Source organism: Oryzias latipes, chromosome 13 (genome assembly GCF_002234675.1).
Source record: "Oryzias latipes chromosome 13, ASM223467v1".
Lineage (NCBI taxonomy): Eukaryota > Metazoa > Chordata > Actinopteri > Beloniformes > Adrianichthyidae > Oryzias > Oryzias latipes.
The window spans coordinates 21,600,771-21,622,680 of record NC_019871.2 but is presented as its reverse complement, the minus strand read 5'-3'; the positions used below and the strand labels follow the sequence as shown (position 1 = coordinate 21,622,680).

Below are 21,910 nucleotides of genomic sequence, written 5' to 3'. Positions count from 1 at the left end.
TGGACTGACTTGGATCAATCACTGCTTACTGATAATGTCTGGCTTCAATATGGCGGCGTCCTTTTCGTGAAAACATGGCAATTGAATTGGCTTCATTTGGTTGGAAGGAAACCATTTTGTATTGGTGATGTCACACTCACTCACCCCAGTCCTTATATACAGTACACTCAATGCCTCTGATCCATGATCACCATAAGCAAGAACCAATGGAGAGTCAATAGTCCAGCAGGACTGTGTTATCTTAGCTCTGAAGAGCCATGAAAGCTCTAGTGGTGTTTTCCTAAATAAACAATTATCATTTTTAAGTAAGACATTCTAGCTTTCTTTCTTGGCATCACTTCTGCTTATTACATTTTAATAGTAGCATTCATTCATTCCTTTAATTAGAATCAATGAGACTGTCTCTCTTGCAAATCTTTTATTAGGTGTTAACTGAATACTTTTTGTCCTTACTTGTTTCCCTCCGCAGTGATGGATGGGCGGACAGGTACGATGTGACAGATGGCTTCGTGAGGGAGGCAGCTGGGGGTATCACCATCAAGCTCCAGTCAGCCGACGTGAAATGGTTCGATGAGTACTACCTTAAACTCCGCCCTGAGAACAACCAAAGGAACCCTTGGTTCCCAGAGTTCTGGCAGCATCGGTTTAACTGTCGCCTTAAAGGTCATCCACAGGAGAGCAACAAATACAATCAAACTTGTGGCAGTAAGTGAAAACTGTATTTTCTATTACTAAATGTTCCCGTCCTTTGATGAAGATTTCTCAAAACAAGAGCTTTCATAGTTTTTTTCTACATCTGTGTGTGAGACCAGAGAACCTAAAAGCTAAAGCTCAGCTGTGCCGCTCATGGCCAGAAGCCGCTTTGTGTCAGGCAAGAAAAACAGGGTGCAGCACCAGTTTGGATTCATATTTGTTGTCTGGCTTTTGTAATGATCATTAATAATTCAACTGTCTCCCAAACACGCAGAACACACACAAACAGAGCAGATGGATGCACGCAGCTTCTCACTTCATCTAGAGAGTGAACCCTCGCCTTACGAGTTATTAGCATTTGTTTTCAGTCCCCTCCTCTTCTTCTTTGCATTTTAGTTCCTCCATTCAGAGGCAAAGCAGCGATGTGAGAGCTGCATCAAAGAGAACCATGTCTCATGTATTCTAATGAAATGGGACATGAAACAAATGAACGGGACACATGCAGAGAAGGAAAGATTTGGCATGTGGAGGTGTGCGGTGACTGATGAGGAGGAGAGGGTGCTCTTTGATGATGAGAAGTAAAATAAAATGAGATTATATGATGTAATGACCCTCTTCCTACTGCCTAATTTCCTTTGCTATTCCAATTCTCATTCCTCCTCCTCATCCTCCCCATTCCTGCCTTTTCACCTCTCCAGAGCGGGACTCTCTCCGGCACAATTATGCACAGGACACCAAGATGGGATTCGTCATCAATGCCATCTACTCCATGGCATATGGCCTCCATAATATGCAGCAGGCACTTTGCCCAGGCTATCAGGTAGGTCTAGTTGAAATGGAGGAGCATGCTGGGAGGAGAAAAAGGTGGGGGGAGAAGGAAAAAAAAGGGAATAGGTTGGTCAGTTTATCTTAAGCAAATGTAAACATAAGGGCTAGTAGTTAAAATCTGTTATATGACATCCACTCTTATTACATAACGTAATGTCTCTTTTATAATCTCTGAGGTTTTTCTGCACGGCAGACCAGACAAAAAAAATATACAGTTATTTTTATTTAAAACATGAGTGGCAGCCTGTCCTCTGAAAATATATTGATGACTGTGACATTTTTGTGTTTATCCAGAACATATATAAAGAAAATTAAGTTCAAAATTGCATTTGAGCATTGCAAGGATTTCTTCATTAAAGTCCTTGTGAATCAGGCAGAGATGAAAAATGCAGTTAAAAAAGAACCTAGAAAGTATGCTGGGTGGGCCACATGCTGCCTGCTCAGAGCCCTCAACAACGAGGAGGGTCCAGGGATCGGGGTTGCTCCGCCCCAACGCTCTGGTGTGTCCAGCGAACTAGGACCCTGCCATAGCAGAGTTTGTTGGGGAAAAAAACAGCTCTTTGTCTTTGATCTAAACAATTTAAGCTTAGCACCTTTTGTATTTTTAGTGATGGTACATTTGTCAACATCCCATTTTATAATTTACCACATCTTTATATGGTAAATTCCGTTAGAATCTTAAATACTGGTTAGAGTACATGAATTATGTTCTTTACGTTGTTTTCCTCTAACCTTTTGGTTGGAAATTGTGTGTTCTTAGGGTCTGTGTGACGCCATGCGACCTATAGATGGTGCAACACTGCTGGACTTCCTGATGAAGACTAACTTCACCGGTGTTTCTGGGGAAGGAATCCTATTTGATGAAAATGGAGACTCTCCTGGAAGGTATAACTTCTGATGTTGCAGACTTGTCTTTTTCTGGTTGTTTGATCTTCTAGGTGGTATTTTCTGTTGATTTTTAACTGCTTTCTTTTTAACAGATATGAAATAATGAATTTTAAGAAGATGGGGAAGGACTACTTTGACTATGTGCACATTGGTAGTTGGGATAATAGTGGCTTGAAGATAGATGATGATGAAATCTGGTCCAGCAAAGACACCATCATTAAATCCGTCTGCAGTGAACCCTGTGATAAAGGGCAGATTAAGGTACGCTGAAAACCGTGTAACATTTGCATCCATGGTTATTTAACCTCCTCCATTCAAAATATTAAAAATCTTAAAATATATATTTTAAATTGAATTGTTAAATGAGCCACCAATAGGATATGTCATTGTAAATAGTTTCCCACAACAGCTAAAAATCAAAGTAGACATAAAAAATGTATTTTTCACCACAAATTTTCATATCGTAAATATAAAGAAACAATTTTGTGTAAAACCAGATCAACTGATCATTTTGATGCCTTGCATCTCCTCCTCCAGCCTTGTGGTCCATAGCTATGTTCTTAGACCTGCCTTAGTCTCGTCTCTGATTCCTTTTCTCAGTCACAATCCAAAGGGATCACAGATGTCAGCAATGTTGGACTTAAGATGAATAAAAAACAGATTCATATATATATAAATGCTTTTTCTGACAAATGCGCAGCATAGACAAATAACTTTAATATCCTTCAGATAGAGCATAAACAAATAGTTTCTTCTCATAAAAATTCTCTCCTTCAGGTGATCCGTAAAGGAGAGGTGAGCTGCTGCTGGACGTGCACTCCCTGCAAAGAAAATGAGTTTGTGTTTGATGAGTACACCTGCCAGGCCTGTGAGCTGGGCTCCTGGCCTAATAACGATCTCACAGGTTGGTTTCTGCATGTGTTTGTGATTGTCTATGTATTTAGATCTTAATGATCCTTATTATTCTTTAACAACATATAGATTATTCTTCCAGGGGTCCACTTTAAAAAACACAACAAGAATTTTGAGCAATGATGACAATAAATACATCGAACATTCATTTTCTGTACAGCTATTCAAAAGACTCAAAAGAAACACAAGAAGTAATGTAATGTAACTTCATTATGAATGATTGACTTCTTAAGACTAGCTTTAAAACTAGTATGACTGCTTATTACAATTATTTCCAGAGCCAGCATACTGCAGTGAGAAATCGTTCTGTATATATGAGTGTTTTTATTCTATTTATGTCAAAAGAAGAATAGAGGTAACTAAACAGTAGGGGTTAATCTTGAGGTAAAACCATGTTTATAACAAGTGGACAGTAACTGTGAGGCTGATGGATCTGTGCAATGTCCAGATTTGATTTACAAAGAACCAGACTGCATGCAAGTCTATCATTTACTTTCATCACTAATGGATCCAGTTGATTTTAGTCCTAAAAGGACAACCCAAAGCCAGACTTGCAGCAACGGTCCAAGTAACACAAGACTAGAGACTGCGGAATCAATATTCCCTTTTTCTGTTGACAAATCATTACCATTGTTTCTGATTATTAAAATATTCTTTCTCATGTTAACAACAATGTTAAGCTTTAGTCCCAACTGTCCTTATGGGTGGATACAGACTGTCTGTGGGTGAATAATCGGCAAACCTGTACGGGGCACGCAAGTATCCCACGTGAAATATAAAGGTTGTAGATCGCTAAGTGAACACCTAAAGCAAAAATGTTTATGCACATTTCTTTTCTACGGGCATGCTAGGGATGACAGGTTTGACAGAACACTTATACAACACGTAAGGGTGAGTATGGGTGAAGTAGGTGAGAGACAGGCACGTTGTACAGATTTGTCCTATTTTCAACTCGCTGGTACACAGCACCCTGTGCAAGGAGCCCATTAGTGCTGTTCATGTGATAAATGTGTACTCGTTGTGTGCAGCCTGACTGTTAGAATTTAGTAAATTAGACAGAGTTTGTGTTGGCATCCTGCAGGCATCTTATGGCCACATATGTATCACCTGGACACCCTGTGCATGCAGCAATTGCACTTGGTCAGTAAGGAGCCAGTACGCGCACCTGACTAACTACTAGAGTGCATCACCTGTATGTGATAATTGCGTGTAACTTCTGTTGTTCTTAGGAATACTTCACGAGACCCTTAACACATACATGACAATGGTATGCTCCATTTACATGACGTTCCTTGAGGTGGCCGTACCAGCCTCAAGGGAACACACCCTAGTCAAATGTGCTGCTGATTTTTGGGTTGTCCAGGCCTGTACAGGCTTGTAGAGAGGAGCGACGGCATCTAAAGAGGAACGCAGGTATGTCTTGCAGTTCCCTTGAGGCTCGTGTGATCACCTCATGGAAATGGAACGTGCCATTGTTGTGCGTGCGGTAAGTGTATCATGATTTGTAAGAATAATGTAAGTTATATGATTGTATGACGTACAGGTGATGCTGTCGCATGACGCCCTTTTACGCAGCACTCCAGTCGATAGTAAGGTGCGCGTACTGACTCCCATACTGACCGTGCACAATGTTGCACGAATGGGGTATGCACGTGATATGTAAGTGCTCGTAAGATCCCCTCATAAATTAGGCTTTGATTTTCTAATTTCCTCATTTCTAACTGGCAGGCCATCCATTAGGGACAGCTTGTTTGTACCTGCAAGGGCAGTTGTGCCAAAGGCTTAACTGATTATGTAGCAACATATGGAACTTTTGGTCTTCTCTGACAGAGCACCATGTATTGTCTATATAAGTATTGTCTGAAAGTCCAAGTCCATGTAATAATATATTCAGATCCATTCAAGAAATCTATCAAAGACCTAAAAACAACAGTTGAAGTATATGAATGAGCACAGAACTCAAGGAAAAACAAAGAGTGTGAACCTGTATTTGACCTAGATGAGAGTTCTTTGTGTTTTGACATTTTAGAAAGTCCTCCAACAGTGACTACAGTCATAACAAAAATACAGTCACCATGTTTTATTGGTCACGTCTCTTTCCATCCTTCCTGTCGTCCTTCTACCTTCTCTCTCATCTCATTCATTTGTCAACAACATGGACACAAGTGCTTTAATTGTTTCAGGTTAATAAAACCTTTGGGTTTTCAATTTCAAAAGCATTGCTGTTGGACTGCAAAATGAATTTCCTCTCACAGCAGAAGTGTTAGGATAATGCTTTGTTGTTTTCTCAGCTGCTCATTATTGAGCGCGCTCGGTCCTCACCAGGCACAATGATTAAAACATGAAGCAAGCTCTGCTCAAAATTCAAATGAATGTTCTATGGCAGAGAAAAAAAATATACCACACACAACCCTAAACTCAGACGGGGTGTAGAGCAGTGTGAAGGCGATATGAGGAGCGTTTGTCGTAGTGGAGATCACTCTTTTATTGGCTTGCAGGTGTCGCATTTCATTAACCATTGATCCTGGAAGCGCACAGGTGGTGGTACATGGGAGAGGAGTTCAACCAGGCGGATGCCTTTTTCCACCAGCAGAATTTGTTAATTTTACTCTGCTTTAACTCAAATGAAAGAGGGCTGTATGCATGAGAGATGAAAAGATAAACCATAAAGAGATGCCGAGAGGAAAATAAAGGAATAACAAAGGATTTGGGAGGTCAATTTTGAACTAAACCATAGATGAGTGAAGGATGGTTTTCCAAGACTGCAACAGGGCAAAACCTAGCAAAATAGTTTCTTAAAGCATGAAGTGTGAGAAGTGAAATTTTGAAAAAGGGAAGGAGCAGGAAGCACGGAGATAAGTGGAGGCTCTGCGAAGCAGCCAGGGATGGGGAGAGCAGGAAACGAGAGGATTAGCTTTGGGATTTGAGCCTCTCCGCTGATCAGCGAGTGTTTGAGAGAGTTTGTCCCAAAACTTTATGACTGGACTCCCCAAAAGGCTCTTCTTCCCTCAGCGTTGTTGTCAGGCCTGTCTGTGGTTGAGCAGTTTCTAAATCTGCTCAAACTCAATTTTCTGAAACATCTGTCAACTAATTAAGCAGTGGCCCCGCTGACCTGGAGAAAGCTTTTTCTACTGCGTCAGGAAATCCCATCAGGAGAAAGGATGCCGCACTTCTCACTAACACTGCAGTTTGTGGGCAGTACAGAGGGCATGCAGTGACGTAGGTAACTCACTAGTCTTTTATCTACATTGTGAACCACAACCGCTAAAGATGTTTCTAAAAGAACAGTGATCTGAGCCTATCTAAATGAATTAGAGACCTAACAAAATCAATTGGTTTGGACTCGGTGACCCGTGTTAAACCCGACGTGTACCGAGCTGTTAAAATCCAAGATTGGAAGGATCCAAAATTAAGAACTCAAAGACCCTGGTCCACAGCTGCTTCATAACATACTGATTGCACTTTGTGCTTTTTTTCTTTTCTTTTTCTCTACATATTAGTTAAATCTAATGCCCGGATTCTCATCTGGGTAGTGCATTTGTGGGGAAAAAGACTGAAGGCACAAAGTCTGATGACTGAATATCAATGCTGTTTCAGTCTGAAAGAAAAAATGGCAAATGTTAACTTACAGGTGTTAAAAAAACAAAGCTGTACTTCTCATTCCAACACTTTTAGAAAACAAATATCAACAAGTATCACCAGTTGTCTGCCATGCTTTGTATTTAATATGATATACATGCCCAAATAAACACAATAAGGAATCAAACAGTAAAGACTCATATAAACACACTGCACTGTCAGCACCCAGGCTTTTTGAGGAAAAGCTCTTGAATCTTGAGTTTATGCCCCTGGACCCAATCCAGCACTGATTTAATAAACTTAGCTCATGATGTTAGAGTTGCAGTTATTTAATTACCACACTCAAATCATTTTAATGACTGTTCTGTGGCCCTGCCTCTGTTGGTAATTTGCGTCGCTCTGCCATTGGTGTGTGTGAAGAAAGTGTGAAAAGAAGGAAACAGTGAAGTGAAAATGAACGGAGCCAGAGAGTCTATTTCCACTTCTTCACCATGTCTGGACCAACTGGCCTGATCATTTCTATTAAATCCACTTGATGAAAGTTGTGTTTTTGGTATTAATAACGTGTTCCTGTGGAATTGTTCTGATGATGGAGGATGTATATAAAGAAAACGAAGGTCAAAATTGCATGTCTTAGTATTTCTTTATTCAAGTTGTGGTGAAACAGGAGCAGAGGAAAATATACCATCTGAAAAAGAGCGCATTTGTGATGTAGAAAATAAGCCAATAGTTTAGCATGCTCAATAGATAGACAGTTAAAGTTCAATGAATTAGCTTTATTCTGGGGCTTTGGAGGGTGGGTCCTTTTTGAGCCATAAGACAAGAGGAGTAAACAGAATATTAAGATTGCACTGGGGTTAAGGTTGTTCGGATAACTCATTGTTTGTTGAGTAGCATTGAAAATCAGCTCTAATCTTTAGATTGATTTCATCTGCTTTGACTTTTCTGTAGTTTCTAGGACTTCAGTTTCTTCACCAGCTCACAGCAGTCACACCCATTTTCCACAGGCAGATGCAGTTCATCTAGTTAGAACTGTCCTTTAAATTAATGATACCTTATCTCCTTGCTAATGAAAACAATAAAGATAGAGGAAGGAAATTAGTGAAGATGTGGACAGACGAGATAAGATAAAAATTAGGGATGTATATAAGGGCAGAAAGATTGATGAAAAGGTTAACTGAGGCACCAATTTAGGGAGGCAAATGAAGCAGTAAAGTATGAATTAAAGAAAATGGAAGGAAGCTGCAAAACTAACATAACATAACACAGACACAACTTCTGGAAGAAACTGAATTGTCTTTTTAGCAGGAGACAAAAGAGGAACTCAGCATGAAGCCTTTGACTGCAAACTAAGCTTTTAAACCAAATGAGACGATGTCTTTCCTTACCTTCAGGACTGCAGGTGTAATGTACATGAACAAATCAATAACTGGCTAAAAAGGCTGTTGGACTATAGGAATACCTTTTGCATTTAATGGAACAAAACTACAGTCATACTGGTCTGGTGTAAATTAAACCTTTGAAAGTAAAAGCTGAGTCAGTAAAATAAAAATGCAGAAACACTTTTTTTTTAAGAGAATAAGACTTATGTTTAATGATAGTCCATGTGTGCAGAAATGCATGGAATGAAAGAAGTCAAAAAGTAGAAACTGAGGTATTGACATGTTTCAGAAAATACATCCTCACATGTTTTCATATTGCTTCTCCACAGGCTGTGACCCAATACCAGTGGAGTACCTGCGCTGGGGGGACCCCGAGCCCATCGCTGCAGTGGTCTTCGCCTGCCTCGGCCTCATGGCCACATTCTTTGTCACAGCCGTCTTTATTCGGTAAAAAATCCTATAATTCTGGAGACATTTTGAAACCAGACTGATTAAAGCGAGATTCTACTTACACCTTTTAAAACAAATCTTATTTTTAACTTAAAGGCAAAAAAAGCAGTTTTTTAGCATGCATTAATTTTTTTCTTTCATTTTAATTTGTTTAAAGATTTCGGGACACTCCAGTTGTGAAATCCTCCAGCAGGGAGCTGTGTTACATAATCCTGGCAGGGATCTGTCTCGGATACCTGTGTACCTTCACTCTCATAGCTAAACCCCATGTCATTCATTGCTACCTCCAACGGTTGGGAATTGGATTATCACCTGCCATGAGCTACTCTGCACTTGTCACCAAGGTGAGGATGAAGCCAGGGAACTGTATATAATATCAACACATTTATGAAAACATTCAGAGTTTAAATGCTGTTTGTGCTGATGGTGCTTGATACCCAACCACAGACAAACCGCATCGCTCGGATCCTGGCAGGAAGCAAGAAGAAGATCTGCACAAAGAAACCTCGCTTCATGTCTGCTTGTGCTCAACTTATCATTGCCTTTCTCCTCATTCTGCTCCAGCTGGGCATCATTGTGGCTCTTTTCATTATGGAGACTCCTGAGGTGAGCTGGGTGACTTAAGAAAGCAATATGTTGGAGCTTAAGGAAGCCTATATTCTTCTATTTCTAGTTTGAATGTTCTAAAAAAAAGTCATTTGGTAAATGTGTTATAAGTGCAGCTGCGCTGTCTGAGGAACTCAGCTGTAGTGTTTTTCAGTGACTTTTTCCATTAATCTATAATGTTTTATCCAATTTGCTTGTAAATACTGTAGTGATGGTAATGCATCAAATTTACTTAAGGCTTTTGTGTATTCAAGAGGTCCCAAATAACTGCTACATATGTGTCGAAAGTCACAGTTTTGCTTTACCATGTAATTTCCATCCTCAATGGTCCCCAACCTCCGGGCCGTAGACTGATACTGGTCTGTAGGACAGTCAGTCCAACTTGCATTTTTTTCCATTTTATTTATGATCTCATTCTGAAGGAAGTTTTATTTTTGAAAACTACAGAAACCATATCCGACTCATTTTTGAAGCATGTCAATCACTCTGTAACATATTAGAAAAGTCCATCTGCTACTTTCCTAAAGCGGCTGCACCGCAGCTAAATTGAGACATCCAAGCTAGCAAAGTTAACAAAAAAGAAACATTTCTTTAAGTAGAAAAGAGCCAATGAGGAAACGGAAGAAGAGCCTTCCACCTAAAAGGAAAGAAACCAACAAAAACTAGGAGTCCAAATATGTATTTATTGGGACAGTTGTTCCAACACATCATAGTAATAATACATAATATTCAGCAATAACTGTCTAATCTTACGAGGATGCTGCTAATAAAGATTTTAAAAACGGTGGATTCAGATTTATTATTATATTCAAAAAATACCAGTTTTAGAAACCAATTTATTTGTTGTTGTTTTTTTCTGTATTTATCCATTACACCTTAAAGCTTGGACAAGGCTGCTATACAAATTTTAACGGCTCATACATTAAATCTAGTGTAGAAATATAGTTTAAAGCAAAAGGAGATATTTTAAAGAGGATGAAGATAAACTTTAGCCTCAAAAGTTAAAGGAAAATGTAAACTAAAAAACAAGAATATCGGACGGCCACTTCAACCTTGTACAGACCAGTCCATTTAAATACTGTCTGACATTAAACTGCACATCTCAGTTTATGACAAAGCCATCAAATTGACTGGGAGAGAATGGAGCACATGTTGCTTTGAGAGTCGTGTTTCACCAGTTCGCTAAAAAATGGAGGCACCAGTATTAACGACTATTTTTTTTCTCAACTTTTTTTTTTCTCAAGAAAAGATTCATCCAAGAGTGGTCTCTCCAGGGAGAATTACTCCTCTAAGAAACTTCAGTCACAATCTGAGCTTCTGTTTTTGTGGCTTGCAGCAGTCCTTCAAAATAAAAGTAGATCAAGCAGGAATTGGGACTTCTTATTTCTTTGATGTCTTTAAATTGTTGCATTCATATGTTTTTTCTTTATTATTTTTTACAGTTGTTTGAAATCATATCTGACTTTTTCAACATACAGTCTAAAATCGTTTATGTTCTTTCAACTAAAAGAGTCTCTAAATTTGATAACATTCATTTTTGGCATGCAAACATTTTTAAATACTGAAATCTGTGCTTGGTGGCGATGTCACGATTCTGGCTGTTCAAATACAGAAACCTGGCATTAAGGAGAAAAAAATGACATCATGCACATCATTGGTGCTGTCACCCTTTCAACTTCTTCTGCCTGTATGTTTAGGTGATCCACGACTACCCCAGCATCCGCCAGGTCAACCTAATTTGCAACACCACAAACCTCGGAGTTGTGGCCCCCCTGGGTTACAACGGCCTGCTCATCCTCAGCTGCACCTTTTATGCCTTCAAGGTACTTGCTGGGCTATCTCTAGCAACATCAGATATGAATGAAAAGCAGCCAGGACAAGACCTTTATGTCTAAAAACTAGAGTACAGTGTTGTATTAACCCATTTGTTGCATTTAAGTCTTAAGATCAGTGACCCACAGTGTTTTGTCATAAAGTTTCAACATTAGTAACACTTTAAAGGCATTTATTAAAATTAGTAGATGTAAAGTAAACTTTTTTTTTTACAAACTACACAGAATTACAGATAGACTGAACCAATGTTTATGCATAAATGAGTGCGTGTACATTCGCTTTTTTATCTGCTACATTTTTCCCCCCATCTGAGATGTGAAACCTTTTTTCTTCTCGGATACAAAACGTAAAAGATGCTTGTCTTTCTTTCTTTCTCTTTTCTAAGACTCGCAATGTTCCTGCAAATTTTAACGAGGCCAAGTACATTGCATTCACCATGTACACCACCTGTATTATATGGCTGGCGTTTGTACCCATTTACTTTGGCTCCAACTACAAAATAATCACCATGTGCTTCAGTGTCAGCCTCAGTGCCACGGTGGCCCTCTGCTGCATGTTTGTACCTAAGGTGAGACCTCATAACCCTTTCTAAATACTTTTGGGAATATCTCTGCCTCCATTTGTTATGTTGGTTTAAAAATAAATAATTAAAGGCATAGTCACAACTGCTCTTACGGGTGGATATGGGATGTCTGTCAGTAAAAATGGCCAAACCTGTATGCAGGTGGTCTCCACGAAATATCAAGGTGGTAGTAGGACGATTGAAGAACCTGTAAAGCAAAAACATTCATCCACATTTTTTTCCTATTGACGTGCTGCGAGTGACAGGTCATAGCAAACACTTATACAGCATGTAACGCTAAATTAGGGTGAAGTAGGTGAGACGCAGGCGTGTTGTATAGATTTTGTGTTTTTTTTACTCCCCAAATTCTGCGCACTGTGCAATGAGCCCAGTAGTGCTGTTTTATGAGATAAATGCATGCTCCTTGCGTGTAGCCTGACCATTAGAAACAAGTGAATTAGACAAGCTGAGGGTAGTTTGTGTGAATATCATTCGGGCATCTTACTGTCACTTACGTATCATGTACGTATCACGTACATGCAACTTTTGCGTGCAGTCAGTAAGGGGCCAGTATTCACACCTTACTGACATCTGCTGTAGAGTGGTGCGTAGGGTGCACGATTGACAGCATCACTCTTAAGTCAGAAATGTGTCCAACTTCCATTAGCGTTACCAATATTTAACAAAACACTTACCACATGCACAGAAAGGGTACATTCCATTTTCATTACGTCCCTTGAGGGCGCCATTCGAGTCTAAAGGAAACTGTAAGACACAGCTGCGCTCCCCTTTAAGATGCGGTCACTCCTCTCTACAACCGTCCACGGTTTGGAGAACCCAAAAACCTGCAGCACGGATCTGTCGCCGGCGACACCTAAATGACAAAGACTTTTGGACCTACCCTAATTCTTTGACTGTTAATGCAATCAAGGTAAATAACCAGATTGTGGGGTGAAGAAATTTGTGTTGACGTTGTACCATTATGGAACACATTACTTATGTCAAGGGTTAAATTAGGGGGCAAAGTTGTTTTTCTCTGTGATAGAATCAGCTCATTTACGTTGATTGCAGATACGCTTTACCTTTGTAAAGTAATGCATGTCAGCTAAAGGCTGCTTTCTCTGCTTCAGAACCTGCTGGAATTATGTTAATTGCGGAAGCGGTTGAAGAGTAACAGTAGTCAAAAGAACGTCAAGACTGGAGCCAAAGCTCCGGTATTAAAGGGTTAAGGAACTCGTGATTTGTTGCATGCCATAAAAACATCAATAAAATGTGTAAAAAAAAGTGTCTTGATTTAATCATGATCATAGAGCATACATTTTCTGCTTTTAGGTCTACATCATTCTGGCCAAACCAGAGCGTAATGTGCGCAGTGCCTTTACTACCAGCACAGTGGTGCGCATGCATGTCGGCGACGGCAAATCGTCCTCTGCAGCGAGCCGCTCCTCCAGCATGGTGAACCTTTGGAAACGCAGAGGCTCCACCGCAGAGACACTCAGGTATGTCAGCAGTGTGCATCCTGGAGGCCTGCTGTTGGCCAGGTCAATGCCAACTTACTCCTCTATTTCAGTCGCAGGAACAATAATAACCTCAATTTCGAGCTTATATATGGTTTCTGTGTGTGTTTAAAGTCTATGAGAGATCAAACCTCTGGTTTTCTTGAAGCCTGCCTGACTGTTTTTCTGTCCTCTGAATGAACTGGGGGAAAATTGCCAAATGGGAACAAGCTAATGGTGGAAAATTAGCAGAGAACTAAGAAGGGGGAGGGATAGATGCATGCAGAGAAAAAGGTGGACGGAGGAAGATATGAAACGAAAAAGCAAAGGAGGTCAGTGTGAACAAAGCGACAAAATGACAGCTCTAGCAGCACGTCTTAGCATAATGATCAAATCACTCAGGCAAAGTGACGTGAGGCGATCCACAGAGGGAAAGGACACCGTTTTGTTTGTCAGCAGATTGCTTCAGCTCACTCTGCCTGGCAAGCAAGACTTCAATCACGCTCATAGAAGTGTCAGAAATGACTTTGTTTGCTTCTTTCTCCTCCGTCTTCTCTCATCTGTGGGTGGGGGGCAGTTGCCATCATGTTGTCTGAACTTTGTTTGAAACTTGTGCAGACAGAGATCAAGGGGAACGGGAGACTTTAGACAAAATCATTTATTCCAGAAATCTTAAAACTCTATTGAGTTCAACTCCCTTTATAAGACACAAATGTCCGCCTCTGATCTGAGGACTGTAAATGAAAGAAAAAAAAAACCAAACTATGATTAAACGACTCGTTTTTCTGAACGCTTTCCATAAGATCCGACCGCTGTTCTCCCACACTGTTCATTCAAACCCCATCCTGCCTCTCTCTGCCTCTATGTGTTATTGTGTCACGGGATCAAACACATTGTGTATGTGTCACTGTGTGCCCAAAGGGACTTGCCTCACCTCCAGTCACACGGGTGTGAGGTTTAATCAGGACCTATTAATCACACTAATTAACCCGACAAAAGGATGGAGGTGCAGCGAAGGACAGATCTGAGGAGAAAGGGAGATTAAAGGTGACTCGGAGAACGGATGGAAATGTGATGAACGGAAATGAGGGACAGTTTGTGTGTTAGGTTGGGATTGGAAACAGTTGGAATGGATGTACACTGTGTTAAAGGTAAAGAATTAAAAAAGACCCTCTACAGAAAATTAAAACCTCAAAAGTTTGGACACTTTATATTTAAATAGACTGAAACTAAATAACTGTTACATCCTATAAAGCAACATTTTATTCATAATACAAATGAATAATTTATTGTTCATTATTTTTTATATTTGTGCATTAAATAAATTCATTTCAATGGAGGAAATAGTGGCAATGGATTGATTAATTGTAATAACGTGATCATTTTGGGGGGTTAACAGAAGAAAGGAGACCTATCAGAGTATTATCAGCTCAGGTCATCAGCTCATCCAGCTTCTCTGAGCTCTTGTGTCTTTTAGCAGGACAATGCCAAACACTGGAGCTATTACGTAGTTCTTGTCTAAATGTCAGTTGAGAAAAGTGTCCAATTTCAAGTTATATTATATCTGTTTGTCATTCATAATTTGGCAAAAATGTCCCAACTTCTCTAGAATTCAGATTGCATATTTTGTTGTGTAGTAAAGAAAGATCAATATAGTAAAGTTTTATTCTCATTCAAACCCTTCCCTCCCTCCCTTTTTACTCTGCAGCTCCAACGGTAAATCAGTGTCTTGGGCGCAGACGGAGCGCACCACTTCACGGGGTAACCACCTCTGGCAGCGGCTATCCTTCCACATCAAGAAGAAAGAGAACAATCAGACTGCAGTCATTAAGCCCTTCTCCAAAACCTCAGAGGAGCGGTACTGCAGTGGGTCTGACCTGCCACTGCATGTACAGCTCCCCTCCCTCCCCTCCATGTCCTCCCTGCCCACTCATCCCGACAGCAGCACCGATAAAACCCTCTATAAGCTGGCGGAGGTGGAGGAGCACTATTCCATTACGTATCAGCCCCAGACGCCTTCACCAATCAGCACAGTCAGCCAGAGGATAGCAGCAAATCTAGGAGACGAGCCTCAGATGGCCTCTATTCCAAAGTACTCCAGCAGCGTGGGCAGCAGCAGCAGTTGCGGACCGTCCAGCAGCGGCTCCATTGCAGGTGGTTGCGACAACCGTTTGGTTGCCATGGACGACCGCCCCCCTGTGGTGCCGAATTCGCTGATGGATCAGATCAGCTGCGTGGTCAACCGCTTCGCTGCCAACATCTCCGAGCTCAACAGTATGATGCTCTCCCCCTCTCCCACGCACTCACACAAGCACACGCCCCCGTCCCCCCACCCGCCTGACCCCTACCTGTTACCCCGAGAGCTGCACATGCCCCCGACCCTCACCACCTACGCCGATGTCCAAGCCCTGTCCCCGATGGAGTCCAGCCGGGGCGGCTGCCTCGTTCACCAAATGCCATGCTCCCCTTACCCCCACACTTCCCCCTCCCTCTCCCCCATGCGAGGAAGCATGGTGCCCTGTTTAACCGACCCCTCGTTAAGGAGGGATGAACTGGAGGAGGAACTCATTGCTTTGACTCCACCATCACCTTTCCGCGACTCCCCTGCATCTAGCTGCGGCTCCCTGATCTCCGAGTCGGGTCTCTATGTCCCCCCAGTCCCTTCCCACCCTCCGCCCTCCCCCCCTTCACCCAGGTACACTCGGCTGACACTCAGAAACTACAGCCAGAGCTCCTCCTCACTGTGAGGCAGACATCAGGCAAGGTTGGTGGAAAACTTAGACTGAGATCATCTGAAATCGACCATGTATGGAAAACTGAGGTCAAGCAGGAAAGTCACTAAGCACACCGCGCTGTGTTCACATGTTTGCAGTGAGAAACAGGGTTAGAGGTGTTTCCTCGCCGTTAAAGACGACCACGGAGATGTTGGGCGTCAGTGATAGAGGCTGTAGGGGAGTGACAGCCTCTTTCGGTTGGGGAAGCTGCCTTAAGACGACTCAGCTCTCAACTAACTAGTGATGGGATGTTTTTGTGTTAGTGAGAATGAGTGTTTGGCCTGTGTCATCGTGAAAGGAAGGTTGCTGGAAATTGTCAGGACGAGCGGCAGACTCAGCTTATCAGCTATCAGGGGCAAATCAAGAAAAGAAATTTGCTCTCAGACGCACATGCAGTCGATCACAGCACACCCTTACACATCTATTGTAAGCGAAAACAGTGTAAATATAGAGGTATGTATTTTTCTTCTCTGACAAAATCCAACATGCTTCTGACTAAAGTGCTTTGTGTGAACTTTAACATACAATACCTGTATGTTATGGTGAAGAACTACATCATGTTTTTTTTTCTCAGCTCTCTAACACACTTCCACCACCTCTCTGTCCTCCTTTCCGATGCATCCTTGTCTTTTCTTGACACTTTTCCTGTATTTTCTACTCTTTTAACACATTTCTTCAGAGGTTTGAATGTATATTTTTTACATGATTCCTAAAGGAGTCGGGACCAAATCTTTTTGTAGCTTTGTGTAAAGGGAGGGGTTGACAGGTCCAGGCCTTGTTTTAACGCATCTTCATTTCACTCAGTGATAGGAAGTCTGACCTTAAAGCGTGTGGCATTTACCTGCATTTTTCAAGTCTCTGCTGGATCCCAGTCGCAACATTTTTAGAACAATGTCTGCTTTGCAGTGGAGTCACAGAAATCCAGGTTTCTGTGGACACTTACTGATGGACTCAAGATGGGAAATATCCTCTTTGCTTAGCCTTTTTGAAGGTCAGCTATCTGCATGTGAGTGCAATATTCTCCACTGTTTTTGAGACAAAACAACTTCAGAGCAACTCAAACTGAGCATATGTTTGTCATATGTTTGTCTCAAAAGACCAGAGTGTAGCAGAATAACAATAACAGCAAAGAAGAGCAAAAAAACAACATCACCAACACAGAATTTAGACAGAGATCAACAAACACTGAGTCACTTTGCTGAGAGCTTGGTGAGACTGAAGGGAAAGTTAGATTTCTTTCATTGCTCTTAATATTTAGGAAAAAAGCCAAATTCTGAAAATTAACCTTATGGTGACCATGAAGTGCAAATCACATCAACATATCCCTCAATGCAATAAATGATTAAAGATCACAATTAAAAAGGCCAAGACGAATAATACAATAAAAAACATCACATTTTAGGAACTAAAGCAAAATTCCAGAAACAAGAAAGTGTAAAAACAATGTTGCAAAAGTTATATGAAGCTTTAAACAAATTAACTATGAACTGAAAGCGGTAATGCTAGGCTTTACAGAAGATCAGTGATTGGATGATGATATTTAGGTTTTGAAGAAGTGAGAAAGCAAAAGGAGGATTTGCCTGAACTGTAGTAAAGACCAGAGTGATCAATCACTGAACTTTGCAGTCGGAAAAAAATTCCAGGCCAAAAAACTTCCTGTTAAAAAGGTGAACAAGCATTTTGGTTCGACTATTCCGGTTTCTTATTTTGTTTCATTTTTATTTTATTTTATTTAGAATTCAGGAAATTACTTTTGTTTTCCGAAACCTGTCGATTTTATTTTGTTAAATCTTATCAGGAATTGTATTTCTTGGTTTCTGGAATTAAGTTTTAACAAGTTGACCGCTGATGTAAACGCAGATTTACATTATTCAAATAAAGCATTTTTTATTTTTATAAATATGATGAACACACCTTGTTTTTCCCCCCTTTGGAATTCACCAAAAATAGTTGAGGTAGTTTTGTGCTTATTTTATTCTTTCTCATCTTAAAAACAAAAAAAATTGCAGCATGAGTTTGTAATTTGCAGATGAATTAAACTTATAACATTAATTCTGTAGTTACAGACCATGGACCTTAAAATAACTCATGAATTGTAATTACTCTGATTTCTATCTCGGAAATCTTTAAAAAAAAAAGTAAACCTCTTAGTTATGATTGAATGATGTGACAACTCAAAATTATCAGATTCTATTTTTTATTTAAATTTTATGTTGAAACATTACAACTAACAAATGGAGTGCAGTGTTGTCTTACAAATTACTTTCGTATTGTTTGTTATTCACACAAACCTATAAAATAGTCTACACAATATCCAATCGAACTGGCTTAGCATACTACGTTCACTTGGCCCATACCATATTAAGGGTGTCCTTCTGCACTTTAAGAAAAAAAGGCAACTTTCCCATTATACTAATTCCTTGCACAATGTTTATTCCTTCATCAGGTATTGGTGGTCCAGGTTTGAACTCTCCTCATTAGAGCCCATTGGATTCCATTTTTAATATGGGTGTGGCAGAATTGATTATATTTGTCTTAAAGCAAAAAGGTGAAATTTTTACCTTCAATTGACTTCTGTGAGCATTTTTGTTTAAACAAAACCAAATCAGCAGTCAAAATTCTACCTTTATCCCATTAATTGAAGCTTCATTCTGATTGGACAAGAATGTGAAGAATCCCCTTTTTTTTCTCACCTTACCCTCAGCAAACCAAAAATGTGTGAATGCGCTGCTTTAAGGTCAACCATGTCCTCGCGTCACATTTCTGGATTAAACCCACTGCAGGTAATCGTTCTCAAAAGTATACTTTTCTCTCCTATAGCTTTACAAGCACTAAGAGATCTTTGTTAAAATAAAAGGCTTTTGTTTTAACAATTTGTTTGAAACTGCTCAACCTGAAATTGCACATTGGCTATTAATGAATTGGTACGCCTATAAAGTGAATGTATTTAAGGTGCCAACCACTGTCGGAGTCTCAGCGGGATGTAAAACCTACAAACATTTTTGATGAAACAAACGAAAGGCCTTGGCTTTGTGTCAGCTCCCTCCACAGATAAAACCGAGTTAACTAAATATAATTAAAAAAAAAATCACTTCATTCAATTTGAAAGGAGTTCTCCTACTAAAACTTGTTATTTTTTACATTTCAATCCAGGAGTTCATCTTGGTTTCTCCCTGCTAGGAGTCAGATTAGAGCACTGCAATCGCAGCAGACTTCTTGTGTCTGAGAACCTCCATATTTTCAGCGTCAGTCTGCAAACGGCCATCACCGGGTTTTTGTTTAGCCTCTGTGCTCCACTGTAGCCAGCAAGAACAAACTCAGAAAAGGTGACTGTAAATAATAAGGGCATGCAAAGACACTTTGGTTTTGTTTTCATATTAAAGTCGGTTTATTTACATATCAACAAAAGTGAAACTGCTGTTTTTGAGCTATCCTATAAAATACTGTACCAATACGTGTTACGACTAGAGAAACTGTGTTACTAAACTGAATGTGTGAGTGACCATTTCTATTAAGATGTCTAGTAACTGAACAATATAATAACTGGTATTATGATGATTGTTGTGCCAAAAGGCTGTGAAGGTCTAGTTTACTAGGTTGTGGCTAAATCTGTGGTTTTATATGAGAAAAACTAAAAAAGAAAGAAAATATGTAAATATAGTTTCTATTGTTTTTGGATATTTTCTATATAAATATTCCACATTTCTAAGTGTCAAAGCAATAGTATACATGTGTCTAAAGGTGCACATTTGGGGTTTCTTACATCTTAAACTGTCATTTTTTTCATTCTTCCTTAACCTCCAGTGGACAAATCAATAGGGATGGGTTGAGAGATTTAACCTATATATAAAAAAATCTGTCTATATTTAATGAAACTATTGACTGATTTCTAGTTTTGAAAAAAATCTGATTCTTATTTGGAGCCCTTTGTTCCACCTCTATCGGTTTTTCTCTTTCATTAGCCGTTTTGCACACAGAAAGCAGTTAAGTTGCTGCGCTGTGGACCCAGTTGTGGTCAAAACCTAATTAAGTTGCAGACACTGGCCCTCAAATTGGCCTAGATACAGTAAACACAAGCAAAACTTTATAGATAATCAATTTTTGCACAAAAAAGAAAAAAAATCTTAAAGTTTGGAACACCTTGTCCATTTTGTCTGCCCGAAAATCTATTTCTGTGTTCGCTCATCAAACTCCAGGCTGAACTGTAAATGTTTTATTCCGTTGATATTTTTGGAGGAGGAGCTGGTTAATGTGTTGCTTGTCCCTGACAGTGGCACAAATGCTCGCTTCAGCACTTTAGCCTCATGGGTAAAGCTGTGCGGTGGTGTGCTGCCTCTGCAGAAAAAAAAACAAAAAAAAAACATCAACTCTCACAAGCTTTATCTCTTTAATGACTCTGACATCACGGACCATCTTAATTTCAGTACCTGTCACCCAGCATTGAAATAATCATCTGCATGAGGGCTGCAGTGACGGCTGGAGTTAAACATTTATCGACTTGTGGGTTTCAGACCAACTAAAGATGAAACATATCATTTAGCAGCGTTTTGAGAGACGCTGTAGAGAAACTGTAAGACATGCGCTGCTGCTGCACTGATAATCTCCTCGCAATCAGTTCAAACTATTTTAAATATAGCATTACTAAAAACATAAACACTCTAACAAATTGAACTGATAATCCCTGTGCTTTATCATATTTCTAATCCACACAGGCTCTCCTTTTGATTAGATGAAAAGAGAACAGAAATGTCAATTCTGTAGGTGATTTATCAAGTGCTCCTTTTGTCTTTTGCTCTTTAGACCTTGACATTCTTCATTGTTCTCTCTGACATTTTACTAAGTTAGAAGAGTACAAGGATGTTTTTGGTGTCATGTTGTTGGAAGCATTAGTCTTAAACATGAGGCTATCAAGTGGAAACAATCGTGCACTTCAGCTCCTGTGATAACTGCCTCACAAGTTCTGACGCAAAAGCATAACATCAAATTTGTGAAAAGTTCCTCTCTTTGTCAGAAACACAAACGGTTTATTTTGTGACTGACCCACAGAAAACGAGAGCTTAAAATCCCAGCATGGCGCTCTGTGTGACTTTTTGAATTTGAAATGTAAAGTCTTGAAGTTTTCTTGCCAACAGTTCAAATAAATCTTGAGGGCCAAAGCTCAGTCAAGAGTATTCCTTAGAAGCATCTTGGTCTCATCTCAGGGCAGATCTTTTACAAATATGTCTATGACCGTCTGTCTCAAAGTTAGTAACTTTTGCCACAAGACATTTACAAACTAATAATCTAGATGGAGTGAGTTTGAAAATGTTTCCACCTCTGAGTTATGATAGTTATGGTCTTTAGGTTGTCCTTAGATTTTTTTCTAAAACATGTCTAAACTTAGTTATTCAAAATAAGCTTTTTTTTAACACATTAAAGGGATTTAGGCTCTAAACTGTGTTGTGCAAAACATCCTGATGCTCACGGGTGTCCTAAAAGGTAGATGGATCCACTTTCCTCTACACAATAACTAAACTGGAGGCCTTGAAGGCAACACCAAGGCATCTTAATACTTTTACTTGTATTTTTCTACATTTGTCTAAAGCTGCTAACCTGAATGTTGCTTTTATAACAGAGTTAGGAACGTGTGTTTCGACTATTCCTCAGCCGCTAGAGGAAAAGGATTCTAGTATGTGTGGGTTAAGTATGCAGAGCAGGGAGGCGACAAATAAGAAGATAAATTGAGTATTTTCTCTTGGCAAGAAAGGAAATTCTCCTAAGGATTTATAGGACAGTGGAGGTTGGTGATATTTTGGGAGCTTTGCTGGGTTTTTCTGTAAAGCATTAAGATATTAATAACTAGAAAAGTTTTTTTTAGCCTTTTTGGAAACGTTTTTATTTGTAAACACATTTGAATAGAGCAGAGTT

At 39.9% G+C, this 21,910-nt stretch overlaps 1 protein-coding gene across 2 annotated transcripts in view; it reads left to right on the top strand.

Moving 5' to 3' along the window:
- grm5 (glutamate metabotropic receptor 5) overlaps positions 1-21,164 on the top strand; it is a 77,797-nt gene extending 56,633 nt beyond the window's left edge. For both annotated transcript variants that reach the window (XM_011482838.3, XM_020708385.2), the window contains exons 7-18: positions 470-705; positions 1,392-1,513; positions 2,282-2,406; positions 2,502-2,670; positions 3,187-3,313; positions 8,612-8,729; positions 8,890-9,076; positions 9,180-9,338; positions 11,036-11,161; positions 11,557-11,739; positions 13,066-13,232; positions 14,938-21,164. In XM_011482838.3, the coding sequence (XP_011481140.1) occupies positions 470-705; positions 1,392-1,513; positions 2,282-2,406; positions 2,502-2,670; positions 3,187-3,313; positions 8,612-8,729; positions 8,890-9,076; positions 9,180-9,338; positions 11,036-11,161; positions 11,557-11,739; positions 13,066-13,232; positions 14,938-15,976 (2,758 nt within the window). In that variant the 3' untranslated portion in view covers positions 15,977-21,164. The remainder of the gene's footprint in view (positions 1-469; positions 706-1,391; positions 1,514-2,281; positions 2,407-2,501; positions 2,671-3,186; positions 3,314-8,611; positions 8,730-8,889; positions 9,077-9,179; positions 9,339-11,035; positions 11,162-11,556; positions 11,740-13,065; positions 13,233-14,937) is intronic.
- Positions 21,165-21,910: the final 746 nt, after the last annotated feature.